At 43.8% G+C, this 23,396-nt stretch overlaps 1 protein-coding gene across 1 annotated transcript in view; it reads left to right on the plus strand.

The window, feature by feature from the left end:
• Positions 1-23,396, plus strand: part of ccdc102a (coiled-coil domain containing 102A) — an 80,378-nt gene that overhangs the window by 35,055 nt on the left and 21,927 nt on the right. Inside the window, exons 2-7 of the mRNA XM_080764182.1 lie at positions 4,599-5,067; positions 6,439-6,870; positions 16,049-16,317; positions 17,432-17,540; positions 20,249-20,365; positions 22,470-22,679. Of these exons, the coding sequence (XP_080620308.1) occupies positions 4,696-5,067; positions 6,439-6,870; positions 16,049-16,317; positions 17,432-17,540; positions 20,249-20,365; positions 22,470-22,679 (1,509 nt within the window). The 5' untranslated portion in view covers positions 4,599-4,695. The remainder of the gene's footprint in view (positions 1-4,598; positions 5,068-6,438; positions 6,871-16,048; positions 16,318-17,431; positions 17,541-20,248; positions 20,366-22,469; positions 22,680-23,396) is intronic.

Here is a 23,396-nt window from a genome sequence, read left to right on the forward strand (position 1 = left end):
TGTGTCTGTGTCTGTGTCTGTGTCTGTGTCTGTGTCTGTGTCTGTGTCTGTGTCTGTGTCTGTGTCTGTGTCTGTGTCTGTGTCTGTGTCTGTGTCTCCCGCTCCTCCTCTCTCCTTTCAGGAGTGATACCTGAGTCCCCATCCGAACCACAGATTGAAGAGTGTATGTGTGTGTGTTCGTACGCGTCTGTGTGAGCATACATGTCTGTTGTGGTCAGAGCACTTTGACAGTTGGCAACTGGAAGAGTTTGGTGCAGTTTCTCCAAATGACATCAATTTCAGCCTACAGTCTATAGTGACTACACTATACTAAATGAAAAGGAAAATGGCTCGCTGTTAGAATGAGTCTTTTGCATTTGCACGCTATGACATAGCGTTAAAATAAATAGAATACCGGTTATGACATAGCGTTAAAATAAACAGAATACTGGTAATTACAAAAGAGTAAACTCAGTAAATCCTCAGTGTTCATTTAACCCCGGGAGTGGAACCAAAATGGACAATTTCCCCCAGATTTGATTGTGTTTGTGTTTTTTCGCTCTGCACATGCCCAGCTTTGATTGTGGACATGCACATCCTTGTTCCTTTTCAGAGGTTTACACACACACACACACACACACACACACACACAGTGCACACAGGGTAAACGCTTCCTTCACAAATAAACACTATGGCTTCAGGGAGGGTTTCACACGCCACTACCTATACCCATATGCAGCTGGACCGAGCTCTCTCTCCTAATAATGCACACGACCTGCTCAATTTACTGTAGCGCCCGGCTCTCTCTCTCTGTCTGTCTCAAGCCCAATTTTTACTTCAGACCTACAAGCTCACAACGTGAAAGACCCCCCCCCTCTTGTTGGAGTTGTTCCCATGGCGAAGCAGCTTTCGGGCCTCTCTCTGGAACTTCCTCTGCATCCTCTAAAGAGGGAGGGGAGTGGGGTGGTCTGTCTGGAGAGTTGTAGTGAAGGGGGAAAGGGAGGGAGAGGTGTAGTGAAGGGGGAGCGGGAGGGAGGAAGAGAGGAAGCGGTAGAAGGAGGAGGTGATGAGGAGGGTAATTGTTTAGGAGCGGAACGGGAACGAGGCCTGAACATTTGAGTCCACAGCAATCAGAACCAGGGAAGAACTGGTGGAACCCAAACCCAAGCGGGGTTGAAGGGCAACTCTAGGCTCACGTTAGATATCTTCCAACGCCTAGAAGAGAGTGAGCTTTCGAGGAAGCGTGCAAGGTGCCATGTCAGATTTGTCAGAGTGAAAGCCTTGATCTTGAGCTGCAGAAAGCAGGGAGGAGGACTATGGCAGAGGTGGAGACCTAGATTCTTGGTGCTTTCACGGAACCGGCGGCCATTTTGCGGATTTTAGTGTTCTGAACCAATTCATTATCAGTGGAAACACTCTGAACTGGTTCAGTAGGACAACTGAACCGGTTCAACCCCGGTGGAAAAGGCCATTATGAGTTCCGTAGGTGCAGTCAAACATTTTGTCAACAGTTCATACCACACAGCGGTAGATTGCCCACACGCTGTTTCACACTGAGAAAACAAACTGATGGTTGGCTGTCTCTCTCTCTCTCTCTCTCTCTCTCTCTCTCGTGCGTGTTTCTGAATGTATTTTCTGAATGTATTGAGAGGATGGGTGGCCCCTTGAGATGCTAGAGGGGTCCCTAGTATACATGGATAAAACATTACATAATGTAACAATACAATGCAATGCAATACAATACAATACAGATACAGTTAGCTTGCTCATCCTCTCCCACCCACGCCCCCAGCTCTCAACTCATTTTAGACAAATTGGGAACTAACACAGGTGTTTCAATTTGTGTGATTGGCGTAGAACATTGGTTCATGGGTCTCATACACGCATATCAAACGCATGCTCTATGTTCTGTCTGTGTTTAGTGGCCACCTCAATGCTTTTTCCAGTGTATTCCAAGTGTCCATACATTCCAGTGTATTTTTGGTCGAACCATGTGACTTTCATTGGAAAAGCATTGAGGCGGCCATCAAACACAGACAGAACACAGAACATTTGTTAATCTGTACGTGTGTATGAGGCCAAAGGCTCCATTTACACTGACAGCGTTAGTGAATCAGCCTAGCCTAGCCTAGCCTGAATCAGATCTGTGTCACATAAGATAGAAATCCGATTTGCTTAAATAATTCTAAATGCAGACAGGTCACATGTAATCCCATTTTTTTCAAATTTGACTTGAGTCACATATATTAGGTGGTTTCCAATGTGATTTAAATCCGATCTGAGGAGATCCGTCTCGGTCTGAATGCAACGACCAGATGATGTCATGTGACCCAAGTCACATATCAAACTGTCGACCCCAGCGCTACTGACGACGTGACGTCATTACAGAGCGCGAGTATTTTCATTTAAGTAAACAAGAGAGAGAGAAATAAAACGAGAGCAATAGAAAGAAAAAAAGCGAGAGTACAGTAAAGAGAGAAAACAATAGTGCAACATACGTTTGTTTTATCATTATGTCAGCACTACAGTGGACAGACGGTGAAATCTGTACCAAAGTCCTGACATCACTCGCTCATCCCCTGTGTCGCAGAAGTTTCATTTTAAAATCGTCTCATATAATAATTGTTGTCCAAAAATAAACAAACTGTCTATGTGATCGGGGAGGTGTCTCTGTATCGACAGTCAGTCAGTCATATGTCATACAGTCTGTTTCTAGCGAATTTTATGTTACTGTTGTTAATAATTCGGCAGCAGTAACATTGTCAGTTGATTCTTTATATCCATATGAGTCAAACCACCGGGATCATTTGTTTATTTTTGGAACACTGTTCTTATTTGACGCGATATGAAAAGTTATTGGAATTCAAAAGGGTTAAATGCAAAACGGGTAGGATGTGAAATTACGTCAGACTTTGGCGCTCCTTGCACTTTGGGGGATGCCTACGTACAAAGTACAAACTAAACTAAACTAAAATGGTACAGAGAATGGCTACACGCGGTCCTATCTGCAATGTCAGATTGTTGTTGGTTACCACGGTAACCAAAGCAGATATGGGTTGAGTTGTTAAAATCATTCTGAACGCACAGATCGGATCTGGTCACTTGCAAAAGGTAGTGTGAATGGTCGTGCCAAAAGATCGGATTTGAGAAGAAAAAAACTGATTTGAATCTGATTTGACTTGATGTAACTGCAGTCTAAATCGGGCCTTATACAAGTCTGTATTCATGAGTTTCAAATGTACACCTGCCATGTTGGGAACCAACACAGGTGTTTCAATGTGAAACACTTGTAGAACTAAACAGTAGTGCAGTAATAGCATGAACAGGTGGTTTTGAGACGTGAATCCAAGGAGAGGTAACAGATCTGAGAGATGGAATGAAGATTGTTCCATTTCCAGGAGCAGTCGAGAGCTCAGGGGACAGAGACAAACTAGAAGCTGAGTGGCAGAAAAAAGAGAGATTTGTAGGGTATAGCAACGGTTTAAAAAAAGCACCACGGATAGGTTTTACTCATGGCAGCGCTAGTATAACAATTTGGCCCAGAGAGAGACGAGTGGAGAGAGAGAGAGAGAGGACAAGATGACAAATGTGAGCAAACGCAAACGTGTGTGAGGCGAGCGGCAGTAGGGTGTAGAGTAGCTGTTAGCTTTTCCCACAGTGCTCGTTTTTTTCTCCCAACACCCGCTGCTGGAATAATTACAGCTACGTATTATTGGTCTGTAGGGATGAGCCGAGGTACCCGTTGCTTGTGTGTTGTTGTAGTTCCACATTCATTCTTGTCTGAGTTGTAGCCCTCTTGTACTCTTTCATCTACTTTTTTATTTGTTTATTTTTATTCCATTTCACTTCCCCTTAAGGGCAGAGTCTAATCCAGACTCAGCCATGTGCAGCATCTAAGTGTGTGTGTGTGTGTGTGTGTGTGTGTGTGTGTGTGTGTGTGTGTGTGTGTGTGTGTGTGTGTGTGTGTGTGTGTGTGTGTGTGTGTGTGTGTGTGTGTGTGTGTGTGTGTGTGTGTGTGTGTGTGTGTGTGTGTGTGTGTGTGTGTGTGTGTGTGTGTGTGTGTGTGCGACTGAGACGAGACAAGGGGTTTTCTTTCCCATAGGCAGCACAGTTTTATGTCTGTGAATGATTACCTTTCACAACCATGTGAACAATGCATCTGTTTTCCCTGCTCTGATGTGGCTGTTCTTCCTGTTGTTGTGCTTCTCTCCAGTCCAGTGCTGCTGGAAAAATAACTGCTCAAATGTTTTACTTCAGTAAAAGTATCAATACTGCAATATAGAAATACATTCCGGAATGTACTTGAGTAAAAGCACAATGTTATTGGCATCGGAATGTACTTAAAAGTGTAAAAAAACAATTTGTAGTCATTATGCAGAATATCCTGTTTGAAGTTTTCAAATGTATAATAAAAAAGACCTACTTGTAGATCAGCTATTAATGGCTATTAATAGCTGATTAATCGCTGAGCAAAGTAACTGAGCAAAGTAACTAAAGTTTTCAAATTACTGTAGTGGAGTAAAAGTACAATATTTTTACTGGAAATTGGAAATACTCAAGTAAAGCACAAATACTTCAACATTGTACTGAGGTACCACTGCTTCTCTGTCTCTCTCCAGGCGCAGCCACAACAGCGGATGAAGCATCAGACCATGTTCTCCTGAGCAGCGCTCCCCCTCATTCCCTCCGTCATTCTCTTCCTCCTCGTCCGTCATCATGAACCACACCCCCAGCCCCCACCACCTCTCCGAGAGCGGGAAGTCCGGAGGCAGCCTGCTGTGTGGCCTGGGCCTGCATGGGGGTCCCGACCGGGCCATCCGCTCGCCCGACAGCCTCACGCACACGCCCAGCCCCACCGGAGGCACGCCCAGCTCCAGCCCCCCTCTGCTGCTGTCCCCCGGGTTAGGGGGGTTGGGGGGGCTGGTGTCCCTGGGCGCCATGGGGGACCTGGCGGGGGCCGACTGGGAGAGCCGCGAGGAGCTGAGGCTGCGTGAGCTGGACGAGGCGCGGGCCAGGGCGGCCCAGATGGAGAAGACCATGAGGTGGTGGTCCGACTGCACGGCCAACTGGAGGGAGAAGTGGAGCAAGGTGGGCCTCCTTCCTTGGTGCGCATGCTGATGAAGTGCTGCTTGTTGTGGTGCTGATGTCTAAAACTATGACGGAAAATCTCCGTCAACTACCTTTTTTCACGGGCGAAAACTAAATAAAAACTAAATAAAAACTAAGCTATGATATACTATACTAAATATACTATTATACTATACTAGTTTTCGTCAACGAATACAAACTAGACTAAAATGTTAGAGAGGGACTATTAGTGGAAAATAGATTCAGTAGAACTAAAAGACATGTCATTTTATGTTTGGTTGCGCTCTGGTGTTGCACTCTGAAAATAGCTGACCTACAAGCTCACAACTCATCCTCATCCATTAGAAGCAGTGGGTACTATTAGTACAGCTCAGGGACACTTGAGCTGACTCAGACACTAGGACAGTCTCTTTCTACCCATTCAGCCATGGCTTGGCCAGCCTTAATAATACTAGTCTTGGCCTTTCTCCAGCATTGAGATAACAAGCTTTGTAGTGTAACGATATAGTAACTGCATCAAAAATTCTATTTTAATTTCAAGAATCGAAGTATATCGAAATAAAAACAGCAACATTGACTATGTATCGTGTCGTATCGTTTTGCAATGGAAATAATCGGTATGGAATCGTTTTGCTTTGCAATTAATCGATTGTATCAATACTACATTTTTGTGAGTGGTATTTAGTAATTTTTTGAAGAAAAATGAAAAAGAGAGGTTTAATTACTTAATTTAAAATAATGTCAATGTATTTTAAATAGTTACTGTATCGATTTAAAATCATTGAATCGTATCGGATCGGATCGCCATAATGAACCAATATCGTCCATGTATCGTATCGTCAACCATCTATCGTGATGCATATCGTATCGCTGTTAGAATGTATCGTTACACCCATAACCCTAACCGTAACCGTAAGATCAAAAACAAACATGGTTGTGCCCTTCTTGAGGATCAAAGCAGTACAGTGTCTCATGTACTGTAAATGCAGCTCCAGGGGACTTTGGTCCCACCACTTCAACGATAGGGGGGAGGGGGGCGGCGGGGACTTCCATCTGAAGTGTGTGTGTGTGTGTGTGTGTGTGTGTGTGTGTGTGTGTGTCTTGATGCATGCTGCACAATGTTCAATCAATAACAAAGTTATTATCAATTGGTGAGAATGAGAGAGGAGACTATTTGCAGTACAAATGTAAGGTCAGATATAAGTGACAACATAAATGACATTATGAGGTAACTGACGATTCCATTCAGAGGGTTATGAATCCATTTATTTACCCCTCACTGTGCGATTAATCCACCCCTGGTGAAAACTGTCCAACCCCCTGCAGGTGCGATTAATCCACACCTAGTGAAAACTGTCCAACCCCCTGCAGGTGCGGTCGGAACGGAACAGGGCGCGGGACGAGGTGCGCCAGCTGCGCCAGCGGCTGGACGCCCTGACCAAAGAGCTGAGCGGCGCGCGGCGCGAGCGCCAGGAGCTGGCGGCCGAGAACGAGGCGCTGCGGCAGGAGGCGCTCCGACTGCGCGGCGCGGAGAGCTCTGCGACGGCAGCACCTCCCCCCGGCCCCGCCACCGCTTCCTCCTGCTCAACCACCTCCTCCTCCCCCCACCACCAGCCTCCGTCCTCCATCGCTCCCTCGTCGCCCTCCTCCTCGTCGACCTCCTCCTCTCAGCCCCCGGGGGGCCAGGTGGGGGAGGGGCTGCCCGTGTCCCCGGTGAGCCGGGTGGGGGAGGGGCTGCCCGGGTCCCCGGAACCAGAGCCGGTGAGGGACGTGGACGTCGAGGACAAACTGGACAGAGAAAAGGTGGGTTTCACACAACCTAGTGGTTTTCAACCTTTCTCATGTCAAGGTCCATTATTTATTCAGCATTTGAGCCACGGAGCACCATTTGATGAGATGCCTCTCAGACTTGGAATATTTTGTTATCATTGGATACAATTTTGTCCACAATTCCATGCTGTATTGATGTTGGTACCATAGGAGAGATAACAACAAACGTTGATCAAAACAACTTTACATTCTTCATTATTGTGTAAACGGGGTGCGCACGCTTATGCGACACACCAAAGGTCCAACATGCGTTTCTCCGTGCTTGTGGTTAGGTTTGGGTTAGGGTTTGGGGTAGGTTGTCGGTCTAATTTGTAAATTAAGTAATGCAGATGTTTAACAATAATTTAACTCTTGAAAGTGTAATATGAAACCAAATGGACTCGTAAGGCTCCATTTCGTTTCATTTTACACTTATAATGTGGGCACACACCGCACACCTAACCTAGACGTGACAACCAGCGGCAACGACACAAATTGCTGCTCTCATCACATGTAAATACCGCTGTCTTCCCTTTGTACCCTCAACAGATTCATTAGCATTCAGGTTGGAGACGGTGTGGTAGAGTCTGTCACTATCCCTCCTACCTCCTGTTTCCTCCATATCAATAATTACTGACGGACGGAAATAATCTGATACCTGGGTCTACAATGGAACATCAGGAGCCTTCATTTTAGATGAGGTTTTTAGAACACTGAATCAGAGTTGTACTGTAACTTCAGAAAGAAATAGGGGTGGCAAAAATGAGTTGCTATATACCGTAAATAGTGACCTCTATTCAATTATAAGCTTAAAGCTGTCCACTTATTGATATATTAATTACAAAACAAAATATAACGCCTCAACTCCGACAATGTGCTTAGGGGGGATCTCCAGTTCGCGATACATGGCCAAAGCATTTCCGGGGGCCCCAGCCAAAAACATTGAGAACCCCTGCCATAGATGACCATTCATGAAATTATTAATTTGCGCACACAAAAACAGTCTCAAAAAGCTGAGATGGAATAAAGCGAGCACTCCTTCCTCACATGTTACTTTCTCCTGCATTCAGTTTGTATGACGTAACTCACTGCCCCCCACCCCACCCCACCCCGCCCCTCTGTCCTGGGCCCAGATGAAACAACCATGTGTGTGTACTATGCTGTCTGTCTGTCTGCTGTGACTACATGACGTGTGTGTGTGTGTGTGTGTGTGTGTGTGTGTGTGTGTGTGTGTGTGTGTGTGTGTGACTGTGTGTGTGTGTGTGTGCTCTGCTGTCTGTCTGCTGTGTCTACATGACCAATGTGACATGAAGGGCTTTGTGAATGTAGGCCAGCACGACTAGATACCAGGACAGACAAAGCATATGGAATGTGTGTGTGTGTGTGTGCATTCCTGGGTATCTACACCACTAACTGTACAGAGGGCCTTCCTTAAATAGAACACACACACACACACACACACACACACACACACACACACACACACACACACACACACACACACACACACACATGACACATGCATGGACTCTCCCTGGGGCCACGGGGATGCTGCAGTACTTAGTCTTGTTCTAGCTAGACCTAGTTAGAATAAAAGTCGCTGCCGCTATCAAAAAGTCTACTTTTCTTATTCCTTTTTATGCCGACTGGCACAACACAAAGGCACACATAAAAAGAGGAGAATTTATTCAGAACGGGAGCATTAAATGCTTGGATTGGAGCCAAACGGCTGCTTGATTTCATTTTCTTTGGCCCCTCTGCAGTTCTGGAAAGGTTTCCTCTTTGAGGGGTTACTGTACGACTGTAAGGGAGCGTTTTTATACAAGGAAAATATACGTTCGCCATCATTAACCCATTTAGACCTGACAACGATTCTACAAATGCCTTCAAATTCCTGACCGTTTTCTGAAAAGCCCATGTTTCTATCTATCATGTCAGTCGTTCTCAAACATTTTGATGTCAAGGACCCCAAAAATCATCATCATACTATAAATCAGTCAATGTCTGTCTGTCTGAATGTGTGTCTGTCTGTCAGAAACACAGCCGTATCTCCTCACCGCCTGCACCAATCGCTCCCACTTTTCACACAGGCATTGACATTAATAATATGGAGGTCTTATATAAAACGAATTATAAATGAATAATGAATTTATTAGTGAATTAAAAACGCACCCAGGGCGCAGTACCCCCCACGGCCACAAGGGGGATATCTCACACCGGGTAAGGGCTAGTATATGTAATTGGCCACCGACCCCCATCTGAAAATATGTTGTTCCAGGGACTTCACCAGAAGCAAAGATTTGAGTTAAGAAGGCTCAGATTTGCACTACATTTTCACGATTTTTCTAAAATAGCAGACCTACAAACTTGTAGCACCTGTGCCACGCTATGAGCTTGTAGAGCTGCTATTTTTCAATAGCTTTGACATGATGCTTTAAAACACCAAAAGGGGTTCCCGCCCAAAATGGGTTAAAGGACATTTACAGCCTTGCTCTTTATTATTACTACATCCTTTTTTTTTTACTGAAAATCCCAGCTATATATAAGCCGCACCCAACAGAAGTCCTATAGCAGTAACAGCAGTACTACTGGTACTGCTGCTGTAGCGGTGTTGACTTCGTCGACTAAAACTATGACGACAAATGTTCGTTGACTATCTCTTTTCACTGACTAAATACAAACTAAGCTATGATAACTAAAACTAAGACTCAATACACTGACTATTTCCTCAACAAATACAAACTAGACTAAAATGTTAGGGAGGGACTAGTGGAGAAGAGATCCAGTAGAACTAAAAGACAAGTCATTTTATGGTTGGTTGCGTTTGGGTGTTGTGTTCTTAAACTAGCAGATCTACAAGCTCACTGTTATTCCACTACAACTTTAGTTACTACTTTGAATATTTTGATTATTATTACAAAACATGCATTAACCACTTCAAGTTTGTATACATTTTGGCCATTTGAAAATAGCAGATCTACAAGCTCACAATGCGTTATAGATATTCTGCACAATGAGTACTTTTACTTTTGGTGTAGTACTGTACATTTTGATTTTGAATACGTTTGTACCTCACACTGCCTCTGACCAGAACTGCTGGTCACTTCCACTGCGTCTGACCAGAACTGCAACCAGAACAGCACCAGTGTCTGTTTTTAGGAAGGGTGTGCCTCCTTGTATTTCTTGGCAAGGATGGAGCATTCTGCATAACTGTTTCAGCACACACACACACGCACGCACGCACGCACGCACGCACGCACGCACGCACGCACGCACGCACACACACACACACACACACACACACACACACACACACACACACACACACACACACACACACACACACACACACACACACACACACACACACAGGAACAATTACATGTACACGTACAGTACTCTATGCCTGTTGAGGGAAGGGTGCAGACGGATACAAACACACACACACACACACACACACACACACACACACACACACACACACACACACACACACACTAACCTCATAATGAGGAGGTTGGGTTCAAACTGTGAATACAGATTGGCGTCATTGTCTATCAGGCTTGACCTTCAGTCAGTTCAGACTGGGTTGCCATGGTAACACACTCACTCAAATACAGGTTCACGCACATACAGTATGCACGCACGCACGCACGCATGCACGCACGCACATACACTGGCTGTACTAGTTGAATTAGAGCATGCTGATCGTAGCCAGTAGAGGTGGTCTTGCAGGGGCTGCTAAATTTTCCCAAACAGTGGGTCGGAACCTATGTGTGTGTCGTGGACACACTTTTATTGGTCACCTTCATTTTTTTTTCATTTTATTTCAACGAAAATTCTAAAAACATTCCCAAAAAAGCGAAACAATTTCATGAACAAATCTATGAAATTCCACGAATTAGAAAACAACAGTTTAAGAAGTAGTGGAAATGGACGCGAAGCGAAGCGTTGTGCACTTATAGATCTGCTATGTCCACTAGTTTGGGTTCCAAGCGACGCGTTGTGTACTTATAGATCTGCTATTTACACTAGTTTGGGTCCCAGGCAAACGTCTAATTTCTCTTTCAGGTCTTAAGCTAAAATGTTTGGGAACCACTGCCCTATACACTACAGTATAGTACCATTTCCTGCCTCACTCCATTGTTCTAGCCCTCTCTCTCATTCAGTCACTGTTTCTTTCTCTCTCTCTCTCTCTCTCTCTCTCTCTCTCTCTCTCTCTCTTTCACTTTAAGTCACTCATTCTCTCTCTGTCACTATTAGTAAGGGCATTTTATCAGGTATTTGACCAATCTGGGAACTAAATCGTTACCAAGAAATTTCTTCACCAATGTGTTTCTAAAGGTGTCTAATAACATGTACTAAAAGTTTGAAATTCAACTCCTGGGGGAAATTGAGTTATTAGCATAATATGTGACCATACCGATAACATCCTATATAAAGAAAAAAAGTCCAAATTTCATCATTCTTTCAGTAGCATGTGACATGAAACTAGGGGGTTTTCATGATTCTGAATCCATTCCAAGCATTAGTTTTGCACAAAAAACACTCCTTGGGAGGAAAACGGCCATAGCCGTCATCACAAAAAGTGATGAGGTCAGCACATTTGGTCAAGTGGATATGGCCTAATTTAGCCCAAGGAGTGTTTTTTGTGCAAAACTAATGCTTGGAATGGATTCAGAATCATGAAAAACTCCTAGTTTCATATGTCACATGCTACTTAGAGAATGATGAAATGTTGACTTTTTGGCCTTATATAGGATGTTATGGGTATTCACATATTATGCTAATAACTCAATTTCCCACAGTAGTTGAATTTCAAACTTTTAGTACATGTTATTAGACACATTTAGAAACACATTGGTGAAGAAATTTCTTGGTAACGATTTAGTTCTCAGATTTTCATAGATTTCTCTTACTATATAAGTTCTCTCTCTCTTTCTCTCTCTGTCACTGCACTCTATTTCTCAGTCTCTCATTCATTCATTCAGTCAGTCAGTCAGTCAGTCAGTCAGTCAGTGAATCACGCTCTTTCTCTCAATCACAGACACACACATAAACACATGCTGAGTACTTCCACATGTGGCAGACTCTTTATCTGAAACGTAGACATAATACATTTCACGCTGGGTCCCCCTGCTGGGGAAACCTTAGAATGACGGCATCTGTTTTTTCAGTCTGTGATTCCACTTTAGCTTCAAGGCCTCTGAACACAAACAGTTGTAATTACCTGACCAGGCATTGATATTTAATGTACCTTAGGCCCCTTCTGTGAAAGGTCATTGGCACACATGAGGTCAATAATGTTGTGGGCATGTAGCCTGTACAAAAGGTTAGTGAAAATATATAAATAACAGTAATTAATGGAGAAGGGAGCATCTGATTAAATACAGTATGCTGTTCTGTGAGGGTCAGACGTGGAAAGTAACTTAAGTACATTCATGTATATGTCCACTACATATACCAAATATTGTACTTTTACTCCACTACAATTATTTGAAAACTTTAGTTACTAGTTACTGTGTATATTATTATTACAAAACATGCATTCATCACTTTAGCCTAATATATTGCTCTATAAGCGGTCCTTGAAATTAAAATGGTTGAGAATGGGGGTCCCTGACATATCTTTCCAAATGGGAGTCTGTCTGTCTGTCTGGCAGTCTCTGTTTCTTTATTTAAAAGCCATTATACAGCCATTACCATTAACCTTCCTGTAGGTCATTGTTATTCATCTAAAAATTGCAATCACCATGCATAAGCAGGGGAATAAGAGCACACTCTCAGCGACGTGTTAGATTAAGTCTACTGCACGATTTAATTCTACCACAGAATTACTTTGTATTAACGCTATTTTAATTAACAGCTGTTCTACAGATTGAGTTTTGGGCTGCATAGTGCAGTATTTGACCTAGGTTACAGGCAGGGCTGGAATGTAACTAAGCACTTGTACTAAGTACTGTAACTTTGTACATTACTGGAGTATGTCCAATTTTCAATACTTTTACTTCTACTCCACTACATCCCATCCCAGAGGCAAATATTGTACTTTTACTCCACTACAATTATTTGAATACTTTACTAGTTGTAAAATTTTGACTAATTTTTTGCAAAACACACATCACAACGTGCCACAAGGTGATGCGTTGTGAGCTTGTAGATCTGCTATTTTCTAAAGATTTTTCCCATTCACACCAAGCATTATAACTATAAAGATAACTCTAACTATATCGTTCACCATTATATATAGTTGGTGTGAACTCTGTCACACACTTGACTTAGACAGATTTTTATAACCATATTTTTATAGTCATAGATAGTGCTCAGTGCGAATGGCCCTTTACTCAAGAACGTTTTGAACACCCAGCTTTACATGTAACAGAGTATTTCTACCTTGTGCATTGTGGTATTGATACTTTTATAGTAAAAATAAATGACAGTACTTCCACCACTAATTTGAGGCGGTGACGGAGAGGGCGAGGCAACGTTGACACGTTTCCAATCTTCAACACAGTGTTTTGGCCAAAAGACACTCGGTATCAGATCAGTTCACTTCCAGATTAGACAGCTGGCTGTCACGCTGTTATCCCTTTCATCCATGGATGATTATAATTACTTTAACAAGCTTAAATGCTTTTCCTTGTTGAAAAAAACACACAGGAACAATTACATGTACAGTATACGACATAATGTACACACAAACTCATTTGTGTGTGTCATAAAGACAACTTTGCTGGTTCTGCTTGGAAGGGCTACAATTTGCCTAATCTATTATGCACATTTTAGATCTGACAGTTTTGATTATATTTAATTTAAATTCATGCTATAATAATCAATCAATCAATCAAGCCATTAACTGTTACCTTTAAACCTTCTATTAAGCTGGGGATTTTTATTTGAATATCCCAGGTAGAAAGCCAATCTATTCAACAAACACTTAAATCAAGTCTTTGATCTAATAAGCTGTGAAGTTAGTGAGAAAGCAGTCAAAAGACAAAAGTATATCTTGAGGTCATCTTTAAAGCACACATACAGTAGTTCTTTGTTGACTGAGCTGACATCATCTTTAAAGCACACATAGTTCTTTGTTGACTGAGCTAAAAAGTTCATCTAAGGACTTATGGAGAGAAGCAAAGATTTGTCTCTTTCCGTCAGCATCTAGACAGATACAGTATCTGCAAAGTCATTCAGGTTTTCCTGAGATGACAGGAGAGACATGAGAGATGTCTCTCCCAATTCATCTCCAAGACTGTTTACCATGAGATCATTATTTTTGGACAACAACAATGGGATGTGCAAATGTTTCATCATTGGAATTGGAACCCACCCACGGTGCCGTGGGTTTCTCCTCTCACAGCATGTCTTCTTGGCAGAGCCCCTGCATGTGTCCGTGGGCCAACCCTTTGATGAGTGACCCTGGCAGTGAGGAAGACAGGGAACAGAGAGAAAACTGTTCTAGAGAATGTACCGTACGTACGGATCTTCATTCTGGCCCCCATGTGGGTGGTTTGAAAGGTGTTCGGGACCGTTTGCGACTGATGAGGCAGAAAGAAAGCCTTTATCCCTGCTGCAGGACTAGTGAATTGTTTGTAAGGTAAATGTTATAGCCCAGCAGAGGGACACAGTGCAGGCAACTGTCAGCAAGCTCCTGTGAGAGAGAACAGGACCCTTACCTGTGCAAAGCATCCGGATTAGAACATTCTCGTTATTATAAGTAAGCAATGGTACCGTGCATTTATATCGCACTTTTATCCAAGGCACTTTACATAGATTGTGCATTACATTCACCCATTCACACATACAGTACATTCATACACATATGGTGGTGGAAACCATGCAAGGCACCAACTGCACATCGGTAGCAATTAGGGGTTCAGTATCTCGCTCAAGGACACTTCAACACTGACTCTGGGGGAGCCCGGGATCGTCATGTGGCCGAAATAAATATAGTGAGTGGCCGCCCTCACCTCACACGAGTGTGATTTTATTTTATTTTATATAATGACGCTGCATTCTAATGTTGCTGTACACAATTCTGCAACCCAGTAGATATCTGACTGCCACGACACAGGTTGAGTGCCGGCCCACAGTTTGTACATCAATGCTTTCTAATGAGAACCTTGGGTCTCTCTGCTTTGAGGTTATTTAATGGAGTTTTAATGGACCTTTTATAGACCCCCGGGGTCATGGAACCAACCCAGCAAATAAATGACTATGTCAGCTTCTAACCCAAGCAAAAGAATGACTCAATTTAACCCATTAAAACCGAGGAAGCATCTATGTCATTTTAGGTTTTAGCTATGTTGTAGCTCATTGGTTGATTATTCAAAAATAGCAGATATACAAGCTCATAGCACTAGATTTTATTAATCTTTTTATCGTGAAAATGTGATTTTTTTTACTCAAATCTTTTCTTCTGGGGTACCTGGAACAAAATATCTTCAGATGGGGGTCCGTGGCCAAATACTTTGTATAATGTTGGGGGTCCTTGACATGAGACAGTTTGACAACCTCTGATAACGGTTATGGGATTTAAAAGACATTTGTAGAATCTGCCTCAGGTCGTAACAGGTTAAAAAACCTGATTAAGTTCAAAGCGTGCAAATCGTAACGCTGTTACCATTCCTCCTCTCTCGCCTGTCTGTCTGTCCTTCCTCTCTCCCCGTGACAAACGAAACTATGACGAAAAATGTTCATTGACTTTTTTCACTGACAACAAAACTCAATGAAAACTAAGCTATCGTGACTAAAACTATGACTTACCGGTATACTGACAATTTCGGCAACAAAAACTAGACTAAAAACTAGACTAAACTTTTTTTCTTTTTCTTTTTTTTTTTACTACTACTGCTCAGCTCATGCTACTGTTAATACTGTTACTACTGTAAATAATGTATCCTCCTTACTGACATGTTTGCACCATTGGTGAGATGCGAAAATACCTTTCGCTGTGCTGTACTTGTACTGTACATTGACAATAAATTGAATCTCATCATCTCACTAAAATGTTAGGGAGGGACTAGTGGAAAAGAGATCCGGTAGAACTAAAAGTCAAGTCATTTTGTGTTTGGTTGCATGCTGAAAATCTACAAGCTCACAACGTGGCACGCTGCGACTACGACTAAAACAAACAAACTGCTCTGAACACTGCCTCCCCCTCCCTCTCCTCCAGGACTTGGAGCTCTTGGAGTCAGTGTTGCGCTCCAGAGGCGCTCCAGGCGGTGGCGTCGAGGCGTCAGAGAGCTGGGACGGTCGCAGCGCCACCTGCAGCGCGGTGACCACAACGAGCCTGCGCTCCTCCGCCGCCCTGAGCCGTCAGGACCGCAGTACCAGGCACCACCTGTGGGAGGACATCACCGCCGTGGAGGACGACTCCGGCAAGCTCAACGCCATCCAGCTGCGTCTGGACGAGTCCCAGAAGGTCCTTCTGAAGGAGAGAGAGTAAGTCTGGACGAGTCCCAGAAGGTCCTTCTGAAGGAGAGAGAGTAAGTCTGGACGAGTCCCAGAAGGTCCTTCTGAAGGAGAGAGAGTAAGTCTGGACGAGTCCCATTAGGTCCTTCTGAAGGAGAGAGAGTAAGTCTGGACGAGTCCCATTACGTCCTTCTGAAGGAGAGAGAGTAAGTCTGGACGAGTCCCAGAAGGTCCTTCTGAAGGAGAGAGAGTAAGTCTGGACGAGTCCCATTAGGTCCTTCTGAAGGAGAGAGAGTAAGTCTGGACGAGTCCCAGAAGGTCCTTCTGAAGGAGAGAGAGTAAGTCTGGACGAGTCCCAGAAGGTCCTTCTGAAGGAGAGAGAGTAAGTCTGGACGAGTCCCATTAGGTCCTTCTGAAGGAGAGAGAGTAAGTCTGGACGAGTCCCATTAGGTCCTTCTGAAGGAGAGAGAGTAAGTCTGGACGAGTCCCATTAGGTCCTGCTGAAGGAGAGAGAGTAAGTCTGGACGAGTCCCATTAGGTCCTTCTGAAGGAGAGAGAGAAGACAAACATGGACAGAGGGGTGATAGATGGAGAGGGGGGGTCAGAAAAATAAATACACTGATTTTGTGCCAAAATGCCATATTTCACCTTGGATCATGTAACATTTTCTTCTTTTTGGGTGCGATATTCAGTCTTATTGTGTTATCCATCATCCTCTAGCATTGTTTGTTCCCTGCTGCGAGTATTCATCACTTGACATTCAAGGGTTTTAATAAGAAGAACGAGCTTGCAGGACCTAGCTGGTTGATGCCTTTCAATACAATAACTCCAAGTGGAGAACAGCTTTTATTTTTTCAGTTTATCCGTCGTTGTTGTTGTTAGTGTATGTCATGGAGGAATGGCTTTCACAGCCTTTCAGACCACCAACCGCCACAAAGAACAAGTGAACCAGTGACCTGTTATTGATTTCTGTGCACGGCCAGCGTGTGTGGTACGTGTCCTCTGTGTCCTGGTCAGGAACTCCCTTGAGAGGACAGCATTGCTTTAAAGCTAAACTATTATGTAATGACAAGGGGGAGAAAAAAAAGGCTTTGCTCACTCTGCCCCTGTTCCTTCTCTCTTCTCTCCTGTGTTCTTCCCCAAGTGACAAACACGCTCTGAGTAAGTGCATCGAGAGGCTGGAGGCCGAGCTCAGCCAGTGGAAGGTCAAATATGAGGAGCTCAACAAGAACAAACAGGAAGCCCTCAAACAGGTGAGATAGTAGACAAGTACACACTCACACACTCAATGATAGACTTCCACATGAAAACCATTTGCATCTGACATACTATCTAGTTTGCTAATGCAATATGGTTGATGTTTTGTATCACAATCGCATGTTGTGAATATTCTGTTCTGAAGGCAATTTGGAACCACATAAGCCAGGGGTTTTCAAAGTCTGTGAAGGTATGTCATGTGGTCTCTGACCGTGCATTTAGTAATGTAGATCCACGGAACTAAATTAACTGGTGGTGGTGGTGACCTATGTTGTCAGTTACTGGGAAGTCAGAAATTCAGAAATTCTACAGAAAAGGGAGTTAGAATATCAAAAGAAGGGGGTTGCTTCATTGAGTGATTCATCATTATCAGGAAATGATGCAATTTCCCCGAAGCAAATTGTGATTGGCCGGAATGTGATGATGTATGAAGATAAGAGTGTCCCTCACTTCACACGGGTATGAGTTTTTGAGGGGTGCTAGCCCCTCCTATATACAGGTTTAAGGTTCAATGTTTGTTTTAAAAACGCCATTGACAATGAAGGGAAAATTTACGTCATCTTGTCCCTAACACAAACATCAAATGCCATTGACAATAAAGAGTACTTACCTTTTTTTCTCTCTACTGGACTTTACAGGAGCCAAAGCACAGCTTTGATCATAGTAGCAATGCACACAATAGAGTAGACTTTTGTACAATGGTTGTTTTGTTAGCGGGCTCTTATGCCTCTTATGGCTCATATTTTAAGTATGAATTTATTTTCCTTTATTGTCACGTGCACTTATAAACCAGCATGTGCACAGTTTTTGAGATGGGGGTCTCGAACAACGTTTTTGAGATGGGGGTCTGCGGCCAAATACATATAATTGTTGGGGTACTTGACATGAAGAAGTTTGAGAACCACTGATACAGATACATTTTTTTAGTTGATTAAATAGACCGCCTAAGTCCTGACATCACTCACTCATCCTCTGGTTCCAAGGGGTTCGCGGAAGTTTTTCTCATGGAGAATAATGGGTTATCTTAAAACCGTCTCATACTGTATGAGAACCAAAAATAAACAAACTGACCCGCTCAATATTGTCAGGGAGGTGTCTTTGTATGGTTTACGACAGTCAGTCACTCATATTTGATACAGTCTGTTTCTAGCGAAAATGTTACTAATTTGGCAGAAGTAACATTAGCTCTCAGTCAGTTGATTCTTCATATCCATATGAGTGAAACCGCCGGGATGATTTGTTTATTTTTCAAACACAGTTTGAGGCGATCTAAAATCCCCCTATGGGGATTACAATACAACAAAAAATGTACACAAACATGTGGACTTAGTTAGCGCCCTCTAGCGATATTGACATCAGACCCAAAACTGTGATTGTGTCCACAATTCCATACTGTATTGACGTTGGTACCATTATGAGAGATAACAGGCAAACGATAAAAAATAACAATCCTTCTACATTCTGTAGAATACAGTAGTAATACAGATGGACCCATACGGGTCCATTTGGTTTCATTTTACGCTCTCAAGAGTTAAAGATCTATAAGGGTCCATTTGGTTACCAACTCTCTCCATCATTTAGCTGGGGACCACCTGCTGACCACCTCAAGGACCACTGGTGGTCCCTGGACCACTGGTTGAAAATGCTCTATAACATAAGATTTTAGTCAACTAAATCTACAGTTGATTTTATCGACAATAATGTATTTTTATATGCACACATGTCCTGCCATCTTAGTTGTTTTCCTCCTCCTACAGATGGACTTTCAAAGATCGAGCACTTGCCTACACTCAACTCCATTGAATCCACACTCACGCGCACACACACACACACACACACACACACACACACACACACACACACACACACACACACACACACACACACACACACACACACACACACACACACACACACACACAAAAGCATGCATGCACGCACAAAAATACACACACACTTACACACTTGCTTGTTTCAGTCATTGGCGTTTGGTGGTGGTGTGTTGGCAGAGTTTCACCATCAGGGGGCAGTGAAAGCCTTCAGAGAACAAAGGGGGTGAAGGCCATGGAATTGCTCTGATGGATGTTGCCATCATTCATCAGGCCCTGGTATAATGAAACGATGAGAGGGGAGGAGAGGAGAGGGTACATTGAGATACCAGATATGAGACAAGACATACACAGGGCGATGAAAGCCACATGGGGAGATAGCGGAGAAAGAGTGATGTTGATGAAAGGACAGAGTTTCTGGCTGCATGGAGCAGACAGACATGCAGAGATGAAAGGATAGGAACGAGGCGTGGAGAGCCAGATTGGGGAAGGAGATTGGGTCGGTCACGTTATCTCTAAGTGTCAGAGCAGGTAGGGCACAGGCACACGACCTAAAACCTAAACCAGAGAATGCCTGGCTTTTTAAAGCATTTAAAGCTGCTAGTTTAGCATGGGCAGTTTTTTTGGGGGAAATGCTGAAACATTTTCTGAATAAAAAAGAAAGAAAAAGAATATCAGCTCTACAGGTTCACCACGAAACGTTGAGAGCCTGGAAATAGCAGATCTACAAGCTGGTAGATCTGGTATCAGATCACCTGAGCGCCACCAAACATGTGGATCGGCTGCAACCAAGTGTAAAAGAAAATCTGCCATTACGACGACATCAAGCCCACCAAAATACATTTACATTACATTTTTTTGTGCTCTCTTCTCAGTTGAACATGCTGAAGGAGGTGCATCAGGACGAGTTGGGGCGCATGTCTGAAGACCTGGAGGATGAGCTGGGAGCAAGGAGCAGCATGGACAAGAAACTGGCTGAGCTACGAGCTGAGGTGAGAGAGAGAGAGAGAGAGAGAGAGAGAGAGAGAGAGAGGGAGGGGAGAGAGGGAGAGGGAGGGGAGAGAGGGAGAGGGAGAGGGAGAGGGAGAGGGAGAGGGAGAGGGAGAGGGAGAGGGAGGGAGGGAGGGAGGGAGAGAGGGAGGGAGGGAGGGAGGGAGGGGAGTAAATTTAGTAAATTTACTAGTAAATTTACTTAAATTGCAATTGCCCATGCTTTTAGGCTGACAATGTGTCACATTGTCACCTTGTAGATCTGCTATTTTCAAATGATTTTTATACATTTGAAAACTTTGACGTTCTGTACTTTTACTTTTGGTACTTTAAGGACATTTTGATACCTTTGTACTTTTACTCAAGTACATTTTGAATGTTGGAGTTTGGAGGGAACAGAAGGAAGCAGAAGGGATTGGCATAATGATGATGAAAGACTAAGCAGGGCATCTCTTCAGGATTAGTCCCTCTTTCAGGACTGTGTGAATCATGTACACGGGTGGTTCTCAGACGTTGTCATGTGAGACAGGTCCATGTGTGCCTTGTGTCATGTGAGACAGGTCCATGTGTGCCTTGTGTCATGTGAGACAGGTCCATGTGTGCCTTGTGTCATGTGAGACAGGTCCATGTGTGCCTTGTGTCATGTGAGACAGGTCCATGTGTGCCTTGGGGGTTTTATTGTTATTATTATCATTAATATTTCTGCAATATAACATCACCGCCAGGTGGAAACCTGACTTTTCAGGAAATGGTGTCCCAAATAATGGATCCATTGTAGTTATTGTCATTAATCACAAGCTATTAAAGGGACACTGCTAATATCTAAAATATCTAAAACCACATATTTCACACATAAAGACCCCCAGAAACGTCTTCTAAATCTTCTAAACTTCTTATTTTTTAGCAAAAAGGGTGAAGTGTCCCTTTAATACTTTCCATCTGTTCAACATTTACAGAGACACACTCCATTTTACTGAAATTACTTTCTTAATTTATTTTCCCGACACTGATGATAATACAACTATACAAAAAGTTTGACATTATTTTTCAGTAGATTTTGCACACACAATGTCCCAATTATACAAATGATATTATTCTTCTTTTCCTTTCGACTGTTCCCTTCAGGGGTCGCACAGCGAATCATCTGCCTCCATCTCACCCTGTCCTCTGCCTCCTCTTCTCTCACACCAACTAACTTCATGCATGTCCACTGACTGTCTCCCTCTTCTCTCACACCAACTAACTTCATGTCCACTTTCACTACATCCATAAATCTCCTCTTTTGTCTTCCTCTAGGCCTCCTGCCTGGCAGTTCCAACCTCAGCATCCTTCTACCGATATACCTCACTATCCCTCCTCTGTACAAACCATCTCATTCTGGCCTCTCTGGCTTTATCTCTAAAATATCTATTATCTAACATGCGTTCTCCCTCTGATGCATTCATTCCTCATCCTGTCCTATTATTGTACTCCCAGAGAGAACCTCAGCATTTTAGTTGAGAGCTTGTAGATCAGCTATTTACAGGGTGCGACCCTGCACTCATTAGCTACTGGAGATGCGACGTACGGCATGGATTTCTACACAGAGGACAATTCTTTCAAGGGTTAGGGTTCAGGAGAGTTTGGAAAAAGCCAATTCTCCTGAATGCTGCCGTGTATGGCATGGAAATTAGAAGGGCATTTGCATAGTAAATGCTGTATTCATTGTCTGGAGGTCGTCGAGCCCTCCATCGTCGCTGCCAGTCATCCCGGTTCTCCCTACATCTGGCCAGCTTGTTGGTGCTTTGCGCAATTGCGCTCCTGTGTCGTTCTTGAGTACATCCACGTATGTTAGTGTGGGACGTCCTCGTGATCGATGCCTGTGTGTTGGTTCACGCAGCACTAGTATGCTGGCTGGCAGCTCTTGGTGTCTTTGGCAGTGTCCTGCTACTCTCATTCTCCTGGCTGCTATTTTCCGGGCTCACCCATGGCATTCCATCATACAGATTATTGTTGGTATCAACATGACGGGTACAGGCCAGGGCAAGGGGCTCAAGCCCCCTTTGATGTCTATGTCTGCACGTGCCTGATTACATAAATACTCTGTCGTCTCTCTCTCTGCTGCAGATGGAGCGGCTGCAGGTGGAGAACGCGGCAGAGTGGGGCCGCAGGGAGCGTCTGGAGACAGACAAGCTGGGCCTGGAGAGAGACAACAAGAAGCTGAAGGCCCAGGCCGAGGACCTGGAGGAGCAGCTGGCCAAGCGGCGACGGCAGGCCGCCTCGGCCCTCGATACCGACCTCAAAGCCATCCAGACGGAGCTGTTTGAGAGGAACAAGGTGGGTTCCAATTTGGTCGCGTTATTTCTCACATATAGCAGCGGCTTTCAACCCTTTTCATATCAAGGGCCATTATTTATTCAGCGTTTTGAGTCATGGACTCAAGTCATTCGTCGCCGCCGTTACCCGCGAAGTCAGCCGCTGCCCGAAAATTACAAGGAGCTTGCTCTGTCCCTATTTTGGTCCAGCGTCGTGTGCGTGCGTGTGTGTGTTTGTGTGTGTGTGTGTGTGTGTGTGTGTGTGTGTGTGTGTGTGAGAGAGAGACAGAGAGAGAAATTGATGTGTTTTTCTGTGTAGTGTTGATACTATGCTATTGATCGGGGAAGAGCATAAGAAACAGGCCATATGATTAAGACACTGAACACACACACAGAGACAGACACACACACACACACAGAGAGAGAGAGACACACAGACACACACATACACAGGTTGATTTATAGTGGAATCATCGCCAGCCAGGGCTTTGGGCGCCACCAGTACCATTCAGATTGATGTTCACTGTCACACTGTGACACAAACACACACACACACACACACACACACACACACACACACACACACACACACACACACACACACTGGAGGGAGGATGGAAATAAGACAGAAAGAGTTTGTGAGTGCAGTGGATGCACTCTGTGCTCTTTTCATCTATTGATAGATGAATGATATCAAAGGCAGAGCCACAGACATCAACCATTCTAATGTGCGTGCATT

The sequence above is a fragment of the Protomyctophum bolini genome (assembly GCF_963924005.1).
Source record: "Protomyctophum bolini genome assembly, chromosome: 1".
Taxonomy (NCBI): Eukaryota; Metazoa; Chordata; class Actinopteri; order Myctophiformes; family Myctophidae; genus Protomyctophum; species Protomyctophum bolini.